At 37.2% G+C, this 16857-nt stretch overlaps 1 protein-coding gene across 2 annotated transcripts in view; it reads right to left on the reverse strand.

Moving 5' to 3' along the window:
* The window catches only part of GTF2E2 (general transcription factor IIE subunit 2), a 76345-nt gene that overhangs the window by 47207 nt on the left and 12281 nt on the right, over positions 1–16857 (reverse strand). For both annotated transcript variants that reach the window (XM_082863846.1, XM_082863847.1), the window contains one exon: positions 6120–6211. In XM_082863846.1, the coding sequence (XP_082719972.1) occupies positions 6120–6211 (92 nt within the window). The remainder of the gene's footprint in view (positions 1–6119; positions 6212–16857) is intronic.

Genomic DNA, 16857 nt, shown 5'->3' on the forward strand with positions numbered 1-16857 from the left:
GAGTGGCTGGGCCCATGAGCCATGGCCGCTGAGCCTGCGCGTCCAGAGCCTGTGCTCCGCAACGGGAGAGGCCACAACAGTAGGAGGCCCGCGTACCGCCAAAAAAAAAAAAAAAAAGGTAAAATGCTAGATGCATTAAATAATAGTTACCAGTAAATTAATCTTTTCAGGAATGCGGAATGTGTATTATTTAAGGCAGTACAATTACAGTGATGAAGAGAATGGACTATAAAATCAGACAGAACTGGGCTTCCCTGGTGGCACAGTGGTTCAGAGTCCGCCTGCCAATGCAGGGGACACGGGTTCGTGCCCCGGTCCAGGAGGATCCCACATGCCGCGGAGCGGCTGGGCCCGTGAGCCATGGCTGCTAAGCCTGAGCGTCCGGAGCCTGCGCTCCACAACGGGAGAGGCCACAACAGTGAGAGTCCCACGTACCACAAAAAAAAAAAAAAAAAAATCAGACAGAACCAAGTTCAAACTTGTAGCTATATAAAATCAAATGACAAACTGAGAAAAAAAATTTGCAATTCATATCACAAAGAGTTAGCCTTCCTAATATTTTAACAGGTCCAAAAACTCAACAAGAAAATGACCCAAGACAGGAACACAAAAAGCACAAAAAAAGAGATACAAATGACCTTAGACATATGAAAAGACACTCAACTTCCACTAAGGTATTTCTTATCACACCGGCAAAATTCCATGCTTGACAACTCTACTGGTGAGGCTGTAAGGAAACAGGCCCTCTCACACACTGCTGGTAAGAATGCAAATTGATACAACTCCTACAGAGGGAATTCGGCAATATAAATGCATTGAAACCCCTGACCCAACAAGTGGGCTTCTAGGAATTTACCTTACAGATAAACCACAATGTAGAAAAGCAGCATTGTTGTAAAAGGAAAATCAGAAACATTAGTTTTATTAAGACATACTATTAGAACTATTACAACACTAAGTTGTATTTGAAAAAACTCAAGTGGCCATCAATAGAGGACTGATTAAATAAACTACAGCACATCTATGCTACTATACAGATGTTAAAAAAAAAGAAAATACAGAGGTTCTCTATGTGCTAATTTGGAAAGATGTACCAGGACAAACTATTAAGTTAAAAAACATATGTAGGGCCTTCCCTGGTGGCGCAGTGGTTGGGAGTCTGCCTGCCAATGCAGGAGACACGGGTTCGAACCCTGGTCTGGGAAGATCCCACATGCTGCGGAGAGGCTGGGCCCATGAGCCACAACTACTGAGCCTGCGCATCTGGAGCCTGTGCTCCGCAATGGGAGAGGCCGCGACAGTGAGAGGCCCACGCACAGCGATAAAGAGTGGCCCCCGCTCGCCGCGGCTGGAGAAGGCCCTCGCACGGAAACGAAGACCCAACACAGCCAAAAATAAATTAATTAAAAAAAAAAAGAAAGAAAAAACATATGTAAGTGGCACAGTGGTGTACGTCAGAATCACCTGAAGGAAGGGCTTATGAAAACACAGACTGCTGAGCTGCACTCCCAGAGTTTCAGATCAGTAGATCTAGGAAGGGGCCCAAGAATTTGCACTTCTTACAAATTCCCAGGAGATGCTGATGCCATTGGTTGGAGAATGACACATTGAGAACCAATGAGCTAGGCTAAACCAAACTAACCAAATTTTTCAACATGATTTTTTACATAACTGAGATACAACCACATAAAGGGATAACAGTGAGATCAAGAGAAAAATCATTCCATCAAAAACAAAGTGCACAACTGATTTGTCATCTTAGAACTAGAGCAGTGTCTCATATGGACCTAACGGTATCTCTTGAACCTTCTCCATATAATTTCTACATAATTCTCATCGAGCAATTAAAGAGCTCTTCCATCAGTAAATGAATAAACTATGAGGAGTATTTTGTGTTGCCTTTTTCCTTTCTTTCTGAGTTCTTGGTTTTATCAGCTCTTCAAAAAGGGTACACAAGGGGCAGCTGAAGACTTTCAAACAATCAGTTTACAGATCATCTTCCGAATGTACTCTTTCCCTTTCAAAACAGGCCTGCCCCCTTTTTACAAAAAAAAAAAAAAAAAAAGGGATAACTCTCACCTCCACCCAGAATTTAGACTGCAATACCTGGAGGTATATTAAACTCCAGGGACTCAACCAAAAGGGCAAGTCAAAAGAATATTGTTTTGGGGAAGCCTTCATAAATGATAAATTGAGGTATCAAACTATCCACTATAGACGGGGCTTCTTGTCTCTTCCAGTCCTAAATATTTTTCTAGGAGTTAAAAATAGGATATTTTGCCCTTGCTATGACATTCTAAATTCTGATGAATTACAGTTTGTGGGCAATTGAGAGCTGTTCCCTGTAAACAATTCTGTCTCTTCTATCCCCACACACCCTACCTCCATGCCATACTGTCCAAGAATGCATCACTCTTAGGGGAGAATCTCCAAATAAAGGGAACATGGTAAGAAGTATCTAATGATAAATACAGGTTTTTTCAGGTATTTTCATATAAGTAATTCTCTTCAGCAATTCTCAAAATCCATTCCTTGAATATTTATTAGCCTGAAGAAAACGCACATTTAAAGAACTGAAGCAGTATCAATAAAGGAGGCTGATTCTTTCAAATATAACAAATACTTTCTTGGACTACCAAAATGTTCAAATCATGCTACCTAAAACCCATAGACAAAAACCACACAGGAACTGTCTTACACGGAGTTTGCATTATTCAATGTGGTAGTTAAAACCTACTTTATCAAATCATATCATGAAATTTTCATTCTAATTAGTCAATTCTCATTATGCTTTAAATATTTAATATTTCTACCTCCTATTAAAAAAATAAGTCACAGCTAGCTGTAAAACCAATTAATTTTTAGCAATAGGTATACTTCTCCTTCATTAATCACCCCAAGATAAAATTTACAGTTATTTTTGAATCATTCCCTTTTATTTATATCTAAAAGCTGAATATCAGAGATGGAAGATACAAGCACACACATTTAGAAAAGGAATAACACACTGTTTAACACATCCTTGCTTCATAAACATTTGATTATTTATAATTATGCAATGTTACATGATGGTAGACTGTGTATTTATTTTTTACATTATATAAAAATGGAAAAATTCATTCTTTTTGATCCTTATAATTTTAATCTCAACTACCTTAGTAGTATCTGTTAGTATTCATTCCATACTATATTTCTCAGTGACTTTTATATTACTTAAAATATGATAAAAAATAAGTTTGGTATATCTGGTTGGTCTGACAGTGGAGACTAGCTTTGTTAACCAGAAAATAATTTCCATAAACTGAGCATGCTAAACCTTCAACCTGACAGTTTTGGCAAAAATATATTTATACACCTAAGATAAAAGTATTTCAGCAAAAAAAATTGCACTGGAAAGGTGTGTTGAAACTAGTATTTTTATTTTCTCAATTGCTTCTGAATATATCAGATTAACCAAAGTCCCGATATGGGGAAGAAGAGGAAGCTGATATAATTAGACATTTACTGAGTCTTGGTAAAACCTTTTTGATACATTTCCTAGAAACTAAGTAGATGGTTAAGGACCAGGTAACAAATCTCTGGCAAGCTAGGTGATTCCCATTCTTTTGCTTTCAACAAAACTGAAGAAGGACCTAACAGAAGTGTCAACTGATAAATGTTTGATGATAAATCACCATGTACTTTCTGGCATACAACTTGGAAGGTTTTGCTATCACAAAATTAGAATGAACTTATTTATATGAACATTTATTTCTCAGCACTTAAACCTACAAGATCTCAAAATAAGACAGGAAATTGGTGCCAAATTCTGTTTCATTCTATCGGTAAATAATATATTATCTCCAGACACAAGAACCACTGGAGAGATAAGACAGCTCCATTTATTTCATTAAAAATGGATTTCTGGGGCTTCCCTGGTGGCGCAGTGGTTGAGAGTCCGCCTGCCGATGCAGGGGACACGGGTTCGTGCCCCGGTCCGGGAAGATCCCACATGCCGCGGAGCAGCTGGGCCCGTGAGCCATGGCTGCTGAGCCTGCGCGTCCGGAGCCTGTGCTCCGCAGCGGGAGAGGCCGCAACAGTGAGAGGCCCGCGTACCGCAAAAAAAAAAAAAAAAAAAAAAATGGATTTCTGTTGCATAATTATTACATACAAAGTGAATTTTAATCAAAATTTTAATATATTTATGTTATTCTAATCAACTATGTGGTAATAGTAATTATAATGATGGCTCAAACCAGAAAATATTTAGAGCCTTATGGTTACAGGGAAAAAATCCCTAATTTCAATTTATATACATATTATTGTGACAAAGGAGTTTGACAGATGATCAATAGAAGATTTCCAAACACTAAAATACATAACATTAGGATAAAATTTAGTGGGAGTAACGAACTGACATACAAGTTGAAAGGAAAATAATTAAAATTTCCAACCACTAAAGTTTGTTTTCATATTTTTAAAAAATGGCATTTAGATTCCCTTAGATAAATTTAAGAGTGCTGTATTTTACTGAAATATTACAATATGCCAGAAATTGCATCCTGTGTCACTATTTAGACTTTTGTTATAACATAAATAGACTCACAGACATAGAAAACAAACTTATGGTTACCAAAGGGGGAAGGGAGGGGTGTGAGGAGTTTGGGATCAACAGCTACACACTACTATATATAAAATAGATAAGCAAGGACCTACTGTATAGCACAGGAAACTATATTCAATATCTTGTAATAACCTATAATGGAAAAGAATCTGAAAAAGAATATACATATATGTATACCTGAAACACTTTGCTATACACCTGAAACTAACACATTGTAAATCAACTATACTTCAATTTAAAAAAAACCTTTTGCTGAAAAATTACACTTATCAATTTAAATATGTGCAAAGGGACACACAGTTTTTCAAAATTGTTTCAGGGAACATATGAGTAAAAATTTGAAGATCGCTGTCATAGATTAACAAAGCAATAAGGGTCTCTAGATAAATGAAAACTGTTTTTAGCAGAGTAGCAAAAACATGACATTAAATGTCAGTCTCCCTCAAAAGACTGACAGCCTCGAGGGCATACATTTCATCTGGGTATTCATACCATTTGTGCCATAATAGCAGATAGTAGGTTTTAGTATTGCTTACCATGTGGGGGAATGGATGGATGGAATGAAAGGTAAATGCCTAAGTGTCAGAGTATATTATTTGATAATGGGAAATTGTAAACTAACACATTTCTACCCGAAATCAAATACAAACCACAGATTTCAGATATAGCTAGACAGACACCAGGTCTCTTAAATTACAAAAGAAAAGACTTCACATAAAATTTGATTTATATACTAAGGAATAGCTGAAATTTGAAATAATAACAAATACAGTACTTTCTTTGACTTTTTTTCAAGAGATACAACTAGTAACTAAATGGGAGTAAGAGTTTGGCAGACAAGGGGGGTAAATCTGAAATCACTTAGCCATTTTAGCTATAAATGAAATTTCACTTTCATAAATTAAGTTAGGGTTCAGAATCCTTAGTAAAGTCAAAATGTCATACCATCAAAACTTCAAAATTTACTTCAAGAAATACTAAATCTCTCATCAAACATTAAACTCCAATTCTTTTGTGAGTCAAAGTTTTTCTGAGACACTCAGTAATTCTCAAATTTTCTCCTTCAAGATGTAGAAAAGCCACCATCTGCCTGAACTATGTAGCTTTTTATTTCTCACATCAATGGAAGTAATATCCTGTAAATCTTTCACATTTTCTCACTGGTTTGGTCAGCAGGTATTGACTAATTAAGAGGTGACTGTATCTACTGCCTGAGCACAATTTTATTAAATGAAATGGTGGGCTTAAATTGTGTACTTGAACTAATGTAATGTAAATCAAATACACTTAGATGACTCACTGCAATGCTAACTTGATATAATGTAAAAGGCTTCAGGCAGTAAATTTTTTTTTTTTTTTACAGTTTTGAGGTATAATAGGCATAACATAAATGACAAATATTGAAACACACAATTTGATAAATTTTGACATGTATATACAAATTTACTTCTGAAAATACCAATCCCCTACTTCCGCCAAAAGTCAACAGAATTTGTTAGCTGAGAAAAGTACTTACCTTCATGTAATTCACAATCTTAGCAAGAACACCAAACTTATATCCAGAGCTTCCTGATAGAGCTTTCAAGTTAAATGATCCATTGTTATGATCTGAAAATGAGGTTCAAAAAGCAATTATAACATTTTCATATTAGATGTGATTACTGACTTTTAAGCAACTAAGATGATTTTAACTCTGGTAAAATATTTGTTTTGGAGTCTTCCTATCTAGTAAATTCTATCCTATAAAATTTTGGTGACAAATTCAAAATCTGCATGCATAATAACTATTTTCTCACCAAGGATGGAAGCAAAGTATAAATAATTCAAAGGCATTAAAATACATTTCTTTTATAAGTACCTTTACCTCACCCTTTCCTTAAGTCTGATTAGATTTCCACCATAATTAAAAGCAAGGTTTATTAAACAAGAGGACAATACAAATCTCAACCTGATCCATAGTGCTTTTCTAACAACCTTAAAAACCATGAGAAGTGAGTGGATTACTTCTAAGGGATAAAAAGTTCAATTTATCACCAATGGCATCAATTTCTGCTTATCAACTTAAAAAAAGTAAATGGGTATTGATTAATGGGAATTAATAAAAAGTATGATATGATAACTATTTTAAGGTAAATTTTAAAGATATATTAGGAATAAAAAAAATAAGCAATGTGCTCGCTTCGGTAGCACATATTACTAAAATTGGAACAATACAGAGAAGATTAGCATGGCCCCTGCGCAAGGATGACATGCAAATTCGTGAATCATTCCATATTTTTACCTAAGTGTCCATCGACAGATGAATGGATAAAGAAGATGTGGCACATATATACAATGGAATATTACTCAGCCATAAAAAGAAACAAAATTGAGTAATTTGTAGTGAGGTGAATGGACCTAGAGTCTGTCATACACAGTAAAGTCAGTCAGAAAAACAAATACCATATGCTAACACATATAAATGGAATCTAAAAAAAAAAAAATGGTTATGAAGAACCTAGGGGCAGGACAGGAATAAAGATGCAGATGTAGAGAATGGACTTGAGGACATGGGGAGGGGGAAGGGTAAGCTGGGACGAAGTGAGAGAGTGGCATGGACATATATACACTACCAAATGTAAAACAGATAGCTAGTGGGAAGCAGCTGCATAGCACAGGGAGATCAGCTCAGTGCTTTGTGATCACCTAGAGGGGTGGGATAGGGAGGGTGGGAGGGAGACACAAGAGGGAGGAGATATGGGGACATATGTATATGTATAGCTGATTCACTTTGTTATAAAGCAGAAACTAACACACCACTGTAAAGCAATTATACTCCAATAAAGACGTTAAAAAAAAACACATAAGCACTGCCACTGCATAAACGTGGATACTTAAAAAGGATGTAGCATGAAACAAGGAGCAATCTACATAGAAGATCATTTGGTTCAGAACATATACCATTCTGTTGCATATTTACAGGCAGAAATCCTAATGCTACCATTGCATCACAAATGCATTCTATTAGCCATAGGCAGGAAGAGTAAAAAAAGTCACTGTAAATACCAGGAAGACATTTCATAAGTACACATTCTATTAGCCAGGCATCAGATCAGATATTATAAAGTTCCCATGTGGCTGATCCACAAAGGAAGAGGTTAAATAAAAGGGGGGAGAGTCAATTTCTGGCACCAGGTTGGTAATAATAATTTAAACAAAAGAATGCATTAGAATAACCACAAGTCAAATTAACAACTGTCAGAGATCCACAGGAACAGCTTCTAGAAGGCAACATAATATTCCTTTGAGATTAGTTAGTGAAAAGGCTTTATTGAATGATTTTTTGAGACCTCATATGCAATTTTCCTTTAAAAATAACTTTGTTGGGCTTCCCTGGTGGCACAGTGGTTGAGAGTCCGCCTGCCGATGCAGGGGACACGGGTTCGTGCCCCGGTCCGGGAAGATCCCACATGCCGCAGAGCGGCTGGGGCCGTGAGCCATGGCCGCTGAGCCTGCGCGTCTGGAGCCTGTGCTCCGCAACGGGAGAGGCCACAGCAGTGAGAGGCCCGCATACCGTGTAAAAACAACAACAACAACAAAACTTTGTTACAATTTTAATAATATAATAACTTAATTGACACATTAAAGCCTTCTTTACTATGTTTTCAAAAATAGCAATATTAAGAATGCCTTACGAGGACTTCCTTGGTGATCCAGTGGAAAAGAATCCGCCTTCCAATGCAGGGGATGCGGGTTCCATCCCTGGCCAGAGAACTAGGATTCCCACATGCCATGGGGCAACTAAGCCCACGTGCCACAAACTACAGAGCCCACACGCTCTGGAGCCACGTGCCACCACTAGAGAGAGAAAACCCACACGCTACAACTAGAGAGAAGCCCACACGCCACAACCAAGGGCCTGCGTGCCACAGCTAAGACCCAACACAGCCATAAATAAATAAATAAACAAACGAACAAACAAACAAATAATAAAACTCTGCTCCCTTGGCAAAATTCTAAAAAAACAAAGAATGCCTTACAGGTGTGCTTTCACATTTACTACTTCAATTATGAAATACTTCCTACATGGTTCATTTTCCCAAGGTTTCAGGAAGCTCATAATGATAACAGTAACTAACATTTATTGAACACCTACTACTGCCAAGACCCGTGCTAAATGATTTTCCCATTTAATCCCTCCAAAAAATCCTATTTAGGAGGTTTTACTGTCTCATTTTAAACCTAAGAAAGCTCAGAGTAATAAGTGGCAGAGTAAAGATTCAAATCCAGTTGTAAACTCCGATATGTCTTGTGTAAGAATCATTAACTAATATTTAACACAGGTTATTCCATCTCAAACTGGGTATTTTGTCACAGTACAGAAATTCATAAATGCATATTTAGGGAATTCTTGTTTGACTTTAGGAAAATACTACACTTATCCTACACTACTAAATAAACAACTAACTGGAAAGACTATAAATAACAGTTAAGGACAATATGCTAAGGATAAGCACCACACATACGGTCAATCATGAAGCACATACAGTTTTGTTTACCATAAGGCCTCCAGTGTTTAACTCAATGCCAGGCACAGTCAACAATAAATATTAATTGACTGAATGAATGAATGTAATAAGAATATTTCCACATACCCCTTTATTGGCCCTAGAAACAAATGTGCCAATTATCCATAATTTTAAAAAATAAGTCTGCATAGCATTTACCCAGTCTGCTGTTGTTCTAGTAGCCACTCCCATAAATAAAAACGTTGACTATCGGGCTTCCCTGGTGGCACAGTGGTTGAGAGTCCGCCTGCCAATGCAGGGGACATGGGTTCGTGCCCCGGTCCGGGAAGATCCCACATGCCGTGGAGCAGCTAGGCCCGTGAGCCATGGCCGCGCAACGGGAGAGGCCACACACAACAGTGAGAGGCCCACGTACCGCAAAAAAAAAAACCCTTGACTGTTAAGCTTAGACCACAACTCTAATACACTGTAAGAAAATCATTCTATCTCTACACATACAACTGAGGATTCTTTTGCAATTTAACTTTCACAGACTGCTTTTTTCTTAACACAGGTGGTGTACCTACCAAAACTTACCCTTCTCCCAAATAATAGAAATAAAAACCTTATTTCCTTTCTTCTTCCTCAGAATTTCATCTAAATCAAACCATCACATAGAAATAATCACTTTCAGAGAGCAAGTTTTACGTAAATAACAAGTATTAGAAAGAGAGAAAGCAAATATCATTTATGAGATCTTACACTTCATGGAGGAAACACCACGCTGGTAAACCTGAACTGTTTGTTTCCCAGGTTACTGCCTCTCTTGACATTATCTTCTAGCCCTAGCACTGAAATAATCACTGAAGGATCTGAAATTCTACAGCTAAGCACTATGGAATCATCAATTTGTTACTAACTCACAAATTCCTGTGCAGAAATTTAGCTTAAAGACAAAAAAATAAGGCCAAAATAAGGGGTGACAGTTGAGAACCCAGACGGCTCTATTCAAGTTTATGAATGATTTACTCCTAGGGTGGCAGGACTTAATGCAAATGCACGTAGAGGAAACTGTCAGCTGCATTGTGGTTCAACCAATAGAAGCACAGCTCCATCTTGGCTGTGCACTAGACTGCATTACAAACAGACGGATACCATCGCTTCAACTGCAGCCTTTCAGACAAGAGGTAGGTTATACGATCTTTTCATTTAATAATACATGTCCTTATGATACAATATAAATATTTTACCATAAAAACGAAGCAGAAAGCTTTGTTCCTACTAAAGACCCCAAAAAATGTATTCATGTCATTGTTTGGTAGGATTTTATTATGAAAATATGAAGACTATCTTTGCTATTTGATAAGCACCCTTACCATCTGTGCCTTAACAGAAAATCATTACATTTTCTATGAACCTAATCTATATCCAGACCTCAGAGTAAGCCATATGCATGTGATGTTAAGAGGTTACTTGCAAATTTCATTTTCTCCGAGCTATTTCATTTCAGCGGTTTGGTTTGTCTTAACAAAGGATTTTTCTTAAAGAAAAATCTAGACTAAAAGCAAATCCAGGACTAAAGCTTTCTGATTATATGTGCAAATTTAAAGCAGTTATTTATAAGAAAGTTTGCTGTATTTTAAGGAATATGAGAAGATAATTCAAAATTTTATTTGACTTTGAGTGCAGATGCAGAGAATGCCAATAAATTATCACACTGTGATTTTTATATAAAAATAAAAAGACCATAAAGGTACCATTACGTAGGCTGCATTATACTGTAACCAAAGAGACCATTTATAGAGCTTTAGACTTTCATACATTTTCATTAAAATAATTCCCTACAGTCAAATTTTAAAGTCTCTATCACAATAACATACAAATCATGCTATTAAATAAAAACCTTCTTAAGCAGTGTTTCATTTTTTATATGCCACAAAAATATACATTTATCACAGTATTTCTATATAATATTAAAGTGATTCTTAAACCAAACTTAAAATACACAGTAAATCGTTTTGATAAACTAAATTTTAAAATAAAAATATGCTCTAAGAAGAATTGGTTATGGGAGGAAGGAGGGTACCTTTCAAGGTAATATGATTACTTTCATAGCTAACAGCAATCATTCATGCCTACTAAAAATTATTATTCAACTGCTGACTGAATTTCTAATTCTACAATATTAAAGCATGAAAAAATAATTATTTAGTAAATGCTAGAGTTCCAGGATATTACCTATATATACTGACCTAAGATCCAACTTCTGTCCTTTTCTTTGCTGGTAAATCTATTTTAAATTTTAAAGGTTTTTTTTTCATAATTTTTATTCCTTCTGTTTCTTAACCAGTGTTCTGCTAGCATAAGCAAAGTATCCCTTACAAAGCCCAAAGGTTGCTGTAAGAAGATATTAGATCTCTCCAGGTTCAGTACAATGTGGTTAACTGCCTAGAAAACATTCCTGTTTGCTATACGAAGTACGGGAGCTCAAAAAATAAGTCTCAGATCAAATAAAAATAACTTTGTCAAATAAAATAGTTAACTCGTAACTCAAATTTCAGGTAAATTGTAGACAAAAACTCCTGCCACCCACATTTTTTAAACATTATAATCAGCCTACATTTTACTGGCAATATATCTATAGTTAGTACAGATGGAGGCTCATTGCTGTTTAGTTAAACTAACTAAAGACATGGCCTAAGCCAGAGAGTTCCAGCGTTGGGTGCGTTGTTCTATATATAAAGGCTACTACGATTAATTGATCATATTTCAAAGTGATATGCTTAAATGCACTAGAGAATTCAATTCAAGGCCTTTTTCCACAAATAGAGCAAAAGCATAATTTTATTCTGATCTGGCAATTCAAGGCTCCAGAACAATTCCAAGTCCTATCCTTGTAAATATTTCACTAGGGCCTTTTAAAATGGGAGGAAAAATAGATGATGGGAATATATTGGAAAATAATAATAAACTAAAAATTATATATATAAGAGACTGTTCCTACTTTTTACTGTTTGCGCTCACTTTTCGTAAGGCATGTTACAGCATTTGCTTCACATAAATTTACATTTTAATTTCAAAAACAGTCTTAAAATACAAGAAAATCCTAATGATAAATGTCTTTCTATGTATCTAATTATGTCTAATTCATCAAAGCAAGATTTAGATTTTATCCTAAACTTAACACACAAAATTATTAGAGCTCTACCGTACTCTGAAAGAATAAACCACATTAAATTTAAGGTAGAAAATGAATCTATATTACAGGGTTTACTTTTTCCAGATATGCCCAGAAGCTAACAAAAAGTGAATGTTTTGAGATGCTCATCAGTTATCAACACACTCACAAATGGCACACTGTCATCATTCACAACATAAACCTGACATGTATATATACTCCTTCCGAAAACTGCTTAGATGCTCCTAACAAAACTTACAAGTACCCTTGGAAATGGCACATACTGCTATCCAGTCACTATCACAAGTATAATTATCATAAGCATATTTGTGTGTGGATAAAGTACACAGTCTTACCAAAGTCACAATTTACTAATCCTAATTTTTTAGAAGTAATCCAAACACAATGGATTATTAAAAACCAAAGGCAAGGAATACTTCTGGGTTTGAATAAATAATACACTCGAATGGTTCAAAAACCAAAGGAATATAACAAGGTACATCTTGACAAGTCTCACACACATCCCGGTCTCCCGACTCTACTCTCCAACCAACCCCACAAATAATCATTGTTATTAATTTCTATATATCCCCAAGATTTTTGTGCAGATACAAGCAACTAAAAATATATATTATTTCCCTTTTTCCTCCTGCACTTTGTTTACTTAAAAACATATCCTAGAAATCTTTCCATGTCACTACAGTCACCTCATTCATGCTTAACATCCGACTGTGCGAGTATACTACACTAATTTAACCAGAAGAACAGTTCATTGATGGGTACAAGTTAACTTCAAAGTAAGTGAATTTAGTTGTGTGTCTGTCTGCCTGCCCCGCTTCTTGCCTCCCCTATCTCTCCCTTCCCATCTCTCCCCCTCCCTCCCTCCCGCTCTATTTTTTAGGAGCAAGGGGACCTGAAAATTTTTTAAGCAGTTCACTCGTACCTCAAAAATAAATAGAATATAAAGTTCCTTAAGCAAACTTTCTAATCATTCTAAAATTTCACTTTGAAACAGTAACCTACATTATTAGTCTTTACAATTTCTCCCCAGTCTTAGGAAGTCACCATAAATTTAAAAAGGCCTACTCATGGGACTTCCCTGGTGGTCCAGTGGTAAAGAATCTGCCTTCCAATGCAGGGGATGTGGGTTTGATCCCTGGTCGGGGAACTAAGATCCCACATGCCGCGGGGCAACTAATCCCGCATGCCGCAACTACTGAGCCCGCACATTTCAACAAGAGAAAACCCGAACACCACAACTAGAGAGAAGCCCACGCGCCACAACAAAGACAGGACACAGCCAAAAATAAAAATAACAATAAATGAAATAAATATTAAAATAAATAAAAATAAAAAGGCCTGCTCATAATAAATTAAAATACAAAGTAATAAATTCAGTATAATTTCAACCACGTATGAGTTATAGATTTATACAGCCAATGTCTAGGATAAAAGAAAAAAATTACAAGTTTGATATGTTACAGAGATAAGATTATAGGTGATGCTATTTTTTTTAATTAATTATTTATTACTTTTGGCTGCGTTGGGTCTTCGTTGCTGCGGGCTTTCTCTAGTTGCGGCGAGCGGGGGCTACTCTTTGTTGCAGTGCGCGGCCTTCTCACTGTGGTGGCTTCTCTTGTTGCGGAGCACGGGCTCTAGGCACACGGGCTTCAGTAGTTGTGGCATGCGGGCTCTAGAGCGCAGGCTCAGTAGTTGTGGCGCACGGGCTTAGTTGCTCCGCGGCATGTGGGATCTTCGCGGACCAGAGCTCAAACTCGTGTCACCTGCGTTGGCAGGCGGATTCTTAACCACTGCACCACCAGGGAAGCCCATGGGTGATGCTTTTAATTTTTATTTTAAATTGCTATAATGATATTTTTGATATCAATAATGAAATAGCAGTTTAAATTAATGTTAATTAATAGGGTAGATTAATTACAAAGGCATAATGTAGAAATTACCTCACTCTACTCTCTCCTCCCTCCCCTACCATTGTTTCCCCTGCAGTCAGTTCTAATGCCAGAGAAATCTTCAAAAGAAATTCCCAAATTTTAAAAAGGAATCAACCTGAAAGGCCTTAACAGAAAGTCTAAGGAATACTTTAATCAGTGCTGAAGAGGGCTAGGTTGGCCAAGGTAAAATTATTAGACAGACCCTCAAGCAATTCTTCCTGTTCTTTACCTACCCACATAAGTCGCACAATCCCCCATTTCACCAAGGTCCTAATCTTCTTCCTCTCCCTCTCCTCTATTAGCTCTCTTTTAAAAAAAAAAGCATCTGAAACTCATTCACACTGAAGTAAAAATAATTTTAACAATGTTTGTTACCCCTCCCAGGAATATCTGCATTTTAGCAGTGCTAAAAATCCTAAGGGAGTTCCAAAGCTGAACATTTTTCAGGCATTTGTGTGTCTGTGCACATGCATTCATGACACTATCAGCAAGGCTGGATCAAAAAGGACTTAACTTTTGTCTCTGTTTGAGTTAGTTTCTATAGGTTACTTGACTATTTGTGTAAAAGGTGGTTAAGTTCAGAGGCAGCAACAACGCAGAGGTGGAGGGGTAGCCTATCAGGACTCCACACTGCACAACCCCAATTTACACTGTATTCTACCTGAATGGCACCCACCCCACAACAAAACATGACTGGTGCTCCCCAGAGCTGTACAACGCAGCAGCCTGCTTTCTACAAGGGTGTGCTTGGAAGAGAAAAATTCAAAAGATAAAAGAGTAACTTTGAGGGCTTCCCTGGTGGCACAGTGGTTGAGAGTCCGCCTGCCAATCCAGGGGACACGGGTTCGTGCCCCGGTCCGGGAGGATCCCACATGCCGCGGAGCGGCTGGACCCGTGAGCCATGGCCGCTGAGCCTGAGTGTCCGGAGCCTGTGCTCCGCAATGGGAGAAGCCACAGCAGTGAGAGGCTCACGTACCGCAAAAAAAAAAAAAAAAAAAGAGTAACTTTGAAAGGCTGGGTCTCTTGACATAGTTTGAAATACTGTAATGTAACGGCAAGTTACTCAAATACCTGTGTTCCAGACAATGCATTTTTGTATGTCCCAGAAAAGAAGCAATTAATTCAATTACTGTCCATTAGTCTCTTGTCCCTCATTTCAAGGTGAAAGGTGACCAAGCACCATAAATGGATTCTTAAATCCAACAAGAAAAAATGAATTTATTAAGCCTTTACTTTTGGCCTCAGATCATCAATTTAACCTTCAAAATATATGAAGGAAAAAAGGAAGAGACCAAGTCCATCCAAAGAAGTGAGATGATCCGCCACGCAAATCAAATTTAAAGAAAAACGAAAAAAAAAACCTTAGAAAATATTAGTTTATTAACCCCAAAGTTTTAAAATTATATTTATAAAGAAAACAGAAATCTTAGGAATTATATTGTTATGTTTGGGGGGTTTTAAGTCAGTTTTTAATCTTTTTTGGTGTGAAAATGATATAGTGGTTATATTTAAAGACAGAGTCCTCACCTTTTAAGAGATATATACTGAAATATTCCTAGATGAAGTGACATGATGTCTGGGATTTGCCTCAAAATAATCCATGGAATGGAAGTGAGCAGAGATATAGACTGGCCAAGAATTGATCAATGAAGCTGTGTTATAAGCACATGGGTGTTTATTATACTCATACTTCTGTAGTACCTTGAAATTTTCTATAAATGAAACATACTCTCACACACAAGTTATCTCCAGCACTTAGAAAAGTATTTGTTGGGACTTCCCTGGTGGTCCAGCAGTTAAGACTCCATGCTCCCAACACAGGGGGCCTGGGTTCAATCCCTGGTCAGGGAATTAGATCCCACATGCCGCAACTAAGAGCCCACATGCTGCAACTAAAAGATCCCGTGTGCCGCAACTAAAGATCCCGCATGCCGCAATTAAAGATCCCGCATGCCACAACTGAGACCCAGCACAGCCAAACAAATAAAAATATTTTTTAAAAAAGGATTTGTTACTCAGTAGGTAATCAATAAACATTTGTTTACAAGAATGAAAGTCTATTTACAACTATGTAGCAAAAAAAAATCACACAAAACATTTCTTTCATAAAAGCAAGCACACAAACTGACAACAGTCACTGAATTAGGGAAGTGGAACTATGGGGTTTTTTCCTCTCATTTCAAAAAGTTTCTTAGTATATAGAGATATTTTATAATTTTTTCAAAAAACTTGAGCTATTTTGGGGGTTTTTGTTTATTTATTTTTGACTGGGTCAGGTCTTAGTTGCAGCACGCGGGATCTTCATTGCGGCATGTGGGCTTCTCTCTAGTTGTGGTGTTCAGGCTTTCTCTCTCTAGTTGGGCATGCAGGCTCCAGAGCACGTGGGCTCTGCAGTTTGTGGCACGTGGGCTCTCTAGTTGAGGCACGCAGGCTCAGTAGCCTTGCAGCATGTGGGAATCTTAGTTCCCCAACCAGAGACTGAACCCGCGGTCCCCTGCATTGGAAGGTGGATTCTTTACCACTGGACCACCAGGGAAGTCCCCTTAAAAAGATATTTTTGAATGATTAAGATAATAAAATCATTTATTATTTTTAATACTATCAGATCTTCAATCTTTACAGTCCCACTTAAGGCCC

This window comes from Leucopleurus acutus (genome assembly GCF_964270905.1).
Source record: "Leucopleurus acutus genome assembly, chromosome: 21".
NCBI classification, from domain to species: Eukaryota; Metazoa; Chordata; class Mammalia; order Artiodactyla; family Delphinidae; genus Leucopleurus; species Leucopleurus acutus.